The sequence below is a fragment of the Azolla caroliniana genome, unplaced genomic scaffold (assembly GCF_043228905.1).
Source record: "Azolla caroliniana isolate FFs.n. ecotype wild unplaced genomic scaffold, voAzoCaro1.0.p SCAF_8, whole genome shotgun sequence".
In the NCBI taxonomy this organism is placed as follows: domain Eukaryota; kingdom Viridiplantae; phylum Streptophyta; class Polypodiopsida; order Salviniales; family Salviniaceae; genus Azolla; species Azolla caroliniana.
Window position 1 is genome coordinate 5494802 of NW_028230443.1, and position 4867 is coordinate 5499668.

Here is a 4867-nt window from a genome sequence, read left to right on the forward strand (position 1 = left end):
ACCTATCATCCCATGCATGCTAAACAAATTCGAGGTTTCTGTGTGTTTTTTAGAGTTTCCTCAGATTGATTAGGGTTTCATTGGAATGTATACTTATCATCCCATGCATGCTAAACAAATTCGAGGTTTCTGTGTTTTGTTTAGAGTTTCCTCAGATTGATTAGGGTTTCATAGGAATGCATACCTATCATCCCATGCATGCTAAACAAATTCAAGGTTTCTGTGTGTTTTTTAGAGTTTCCTCAGATTGATTAGGATTGCATAGGAATGCATACGTATCATCCCATGCATGCTAAACAAATTCAAGGTTTCTGTGTTTTTTTTAGAGTTTCCTCAGATTGATTAGGGTTTCATAGGAATGCATACCTATCATCCCATGCATGTTAAACAAATTCAAGGTATCTGTTTTTTGTTTAGAGTTTACTCAGATTGATTAGGGTTTCATGGGAATGTATACCTATCATTCCATGCATGCTAAACAAATTCAAGGTTTCTGTGTTTTTTTTAGAGTTTCCTCATATTGATTAGGGTTTCATGGGAATGTATACCTATCATCCCATGCATGCTAAACAAATTCAAGGTTCTCTGCGTGTTAGAACAAATTTAGATCAATGGCACAAAAAAGTAGAGCACCTCCGGGAAATCCGAAACCATCATTGGAATTCCAAACCTTACATTATATTAGCCAAAAAATCCAATACCAATACTGATACTTATACAAATGCTTATACTCATGCCAATACTGATACCAATACCATTGCTCATACCAATACTGACACCTCTGGCACTCCCGTATCATTCAGATTCTACAGTCGAGCGATGGACTTCATGCCCACTTATCGACCGAGTTCATCCCCCCTTCCATCAGGTTGGTCTGTGAATCTTTGTATGCATCTACTTATATTTTTTGTTGTGAAGTCTTGTTGTGCATTTGAAATGTATTATTAAGAATCAATTGTAGTATTAGTTCTAACCCAGAGTAAGGAAATGTCTAAAACAAATATTTGAGATAGCTCAAGTTTGCAAGGTTTGAAATAGAAAAAGAAGTTGTTTCTTTGTGGATGTACTAGTACAGAGGAAGAAAGACCAAATACATATCAAAGACTGACGTTGAAAAACTAGGATTTTCTTGTGGATTGCTAGTCGTGTATATGGTGGCAAGGAGGAAGAACAATAACAACAAATTTAAAGCCCAAAATGATAATGTTTAGGATGGGAAAGGGATTTTCAACAAAAATCATTTGCCCAAATGAAATTAGTGACAGATTTTGTATGGCCAGGCCTTTAATGTTATTGAGTATACAGTGAACCTTAGAAAACATGCATTGTTTGAACATATTCTAATTGTTACGTCATTGATAAACGTTATTGGGTATGCAGCAAGCTCTATGGAAAGTACTTCCTTGCCACAAAATGCAATTGTTGTGATGGTCATTCCATCATTGCATGTTCTAAGTGTGTAAAGTAAATTCACGTTTCCTTTTAACAAAATTCAGTTGGATCGCGAATGGGTGCAGGATATGGAAATAATATTGATATTCCATTGAGCAATGAGTCAAAAATGCAATCCCAATTGCTTGTCAATCTTGTAAGCAGAGGATCTGAAGCCTATTTAAAGGAGCTTCAATGTCCAAACAAACATGTCATGAACCCAGAGCTCGTAAAAATATGTAGTCCTAGACTCTCAGTGTGCGGCATTTCTAGACTCTCGCCAAGAGGTGAGTTAGCTTTCTTTTAACCCATTTATTTATGCATATCTGTAATTCCATATTATCACTTGATCACCAAATCTGTGTAATCCAATGGAGGAGTTGGTTCATGATGATAGGTCAATCTTTCTTTGATCAAGAAATGAAGAAGGATCGCAGTAAGTCAGCTAGCCCATATTCAGATAAAGTTGCATTTGGAAGAACCAATCATCGGAATGGCCTTTCAAAAGAAAGCCTTCCGAAGTCTTCTCTGCAATCGAAAGCTTATAGAATGAGTGGAATGCAAAGTCCGCCTCGATTAAACTATATACACCATACATTTTTGTAGTGAAAGCTTCCATTGTAAAGTTGTGTATTAATTGTCGTAGTTTCCAGGAGTCACTAACACATGCAAGTTTTGGTGAATCTTCAGGTTCAACGAAGACTATGCTGAGTTTACTGCATGACTATCACACAAATGCTGAAGCCAGGATGCAATTGAATGATCGAATAGGTTTGATGAACTTAAAATAGATATCAAGTCTTTGGAAGAGAAATTCCCACTTGGATCGAGAGTTTCATGTTCAATAGAAAACGTGTGGTGTTGCATCAGAAAGACTATTCTCTATATCGAATGTAGATTTATTTGAAAGCGAGGATAGAATGTGGACATTTTTTCTAGCGAAGAATTAATCTTGGCATTCATTCATTTTTGTCTTGTGAAATATGTATTCTCCGATTGTTCTCACACGAATATTACTTAATGTACTCTGTTGCATCAAACTATGTTATTTAGTTCTTTACAAAATAGCTTGTCAATACAAGTAAACGTGGTTGTCATATTCCAAGCTAAAGAAGTATGCACAAGTGATATGATAAGTATTACTAAATGAATCTCTTGTATTCTGAGCTAAAAAGAGTATAGGTACAAGCAAAGATGACAAGTACTCACTTCTCCAGGTTGCTCGACGATTGATATACAACATGTGTGCAGACCGTGACTATCATGCAAATTTTACCAATGGCATTTAAGATGGTCTTATAACCACACTAATGTCGGAGCACTCCCAACATTTAGTTTTAAGTTTTAACATTGATTCTTGCATGTGCCTTTTCTACCCTTAATGTTCTTTTTTCTTTTCCTCGCTATTTAAGGTGAATGGATTTATGTTGGTAAGACCCATGATATACGAGGCACTAAAACATTGAATCCATATTTGCTTAATATGTACGCATAACAATCACACTTTTGAAGAATCTGAATAGACTTTGTGTTGTGAAAGTTTTTTTTTGTTCTTGTACGCATGACAAATCTGGCATCCAATGTACATTTAGTTGCTTATTGTAAACCAATGAGGAGAGTGTAGAATTGATTTTCTTATATGTAAGAGTTACCAATACATATTCACTTAAAAGTTAATTTGATCCAGAGCTAGGCTTGATTGCATGGAGAAGGTTCTATCAACTCTTTGCTTGGATATGAGTTTCACATATTCGGTTTGTTTGAAACACATACATCTTCAATGGTGGTATGGATTGTTGGTCACGCATGCTAATAGCACAACATATTACTTTATTAGTTCAAGGAATTTAATTAGCACTAAGATAACAAAAGGCATTAATATGTATTATCTAGTTTAGTCACACATGAGATAATTGGGTGGATGAATGCCTTTATTATTTGGGGATTTCCATCAAGAAGAAGGTAATAAATTTCACAATTTGGGTGTTCCTCACAATTTGGATAGTGAATCTAGGTTATGAATGCCACTATTGGTAGGGAAACTCACATAGCTAACCTTTGTATTGGGTGATATATGAAAGTTATGAGATAGAATCAACTACCCTTTCTTCATGATTTTTTTTTGTTCCATCCTTGATGTAAACTATTTAAATTCTAGTATTTTAATTTGCTATTTGGATTATTATTGCAATCAGTGAGAGATAACCATATCAATCTCTTTTGTTGATTGTATTGATCATCCACAATGACATTACTCCAATTCAAATAGTTCAAAGTAAATGTTGGCTCAGAATAAATGAGGATACCACTTTCAACAATGCTTTAGAAACACAATAGTAGCATTCAAAAGCTCTGTAACGACTGTATGAGCTTAGAGAAAGTGCGGATGTCATCAACAACATATCCAAAATTGAGGATATTGTGGCGGTCACATGGACCACACCCAAATTAGGCCACCCAAATTAGGCCCCTACCAAGCCCCATAATTAGAAGAGCTAATTGGAGCGGGAGAACACCCTCCAAGCTAAGAGTAGTCTATAAAATGTAACTTAGAACGTAATGGAAAGGGAACTATTCTTGAGAGCATTTCACATATTGAGCATTTCACATCTTGGTGGAGAAGATGGGCAAAGCAACCCCAACTCACGACTCCAACAACACAAGCCACGATGCAACACGACAACAACGGCGACAACGCCAACTCAATGAATCCAGAATTCCTCCAACAACAAATTCAAGACCATCAACCCACATCGCCAATCGACCAACTAGTTCAAGCCCTGTCCAACATTATTTTACAAGTTAACCATACTAACCAAGCCATGTTGTCATTTCTTTCAGCAAGATTTGAGCCACAACAGAATCTCCCGGACCCTCGAGTTCGCCCAAAACCATTCTCCAGCCTACCATCGGAAGACGTCCTCTCTTGGCTGGATCATTTCGAAATGGTGGCTAGTTACCACCAATGGCCACACCCCCGGAAGGCAATGGAAATGAAGACACTCCTCGAGAATATCACAGCAACATGGCTCATACAACAACCCGAAGAGACACACAACGACTGGGATCTGTTACGAGCAACCATGATTCGGAATTTTGCTCATCAAGACTCCCGCCAGATGGCCCTACAACAACTCGAGTCAATTGCCCAACAACCACGCGAACCCATCACCCAGTTCGTGGTTCGGTTTGTGCAGATCCTATGTCGGGCTGACGCCAACATGTCGGAAGACATGAAGTTGTTTTTCTTCTAGCCGCGTATCCGACATGACCTCCGCCGTCGTGTACGCGATCAAGGCCCGACGACACTACACGAAGCCATCCTCACCGCCCAACGCATCGAAGCTGCAGACGCGCACGACATGCACACACCAGGTAATCTCAGTCACGATCATACAAACACTATGCCAGTCGCCACTCCCATGGACATCGACGT

General features: G+C 38.1%; 1 protein-coding gene across 1 annotated transcript; it reads left to right on the forward strand.

Annotated features, from left to right (window-relative positions):
- The first annotated feature begins 309 nt into the window (after window positions 1–309).
- On the forward strand, window positions 310–2333 carry LOC147860892 (uncharacterized). The gene is made up of 4 exons (XM_087323741.1): window positions 310–868; window positions 1518–1718; window positions 1829–1996; window positions 2122–2333. The coding sequence occupies exons 1-4, from the start codon at window positions 535–537 to the stop codon at window positions 2220–2222; spliced, it is 804 nt and encodes a 267-aa protein (XP_087179867.1). The 5' UTR covers window positions 310–534; the 3' UTR covers window positions 2223–2333.
- The last annotated feature ends 2534 nt before the right edge of the window (window positions 2334–4867 follow it).

Coding starts and splice junctions, on each gene's coding strand:
- LOC147860892 (XM_087323741.1), top strand. CDS start 535: ATGGGAATGTATACCTATCATCCCATGCATGCTAAACAAATTCAAGGT. Junction 869..1,517: donor TTCATCCCCCCTTCCATCAG/GTTGGTCTGTGA, acceptor GAATGGGTGCAG/GATATGGAAATAATATTGAT. Junction 1,719..1,828: donor TTCTAGACTCTCGCCAAGAG/GTGAGTTAGCTT, acceptor TCATGATGATAG/GTCAATCTTTCTTTGATCAA.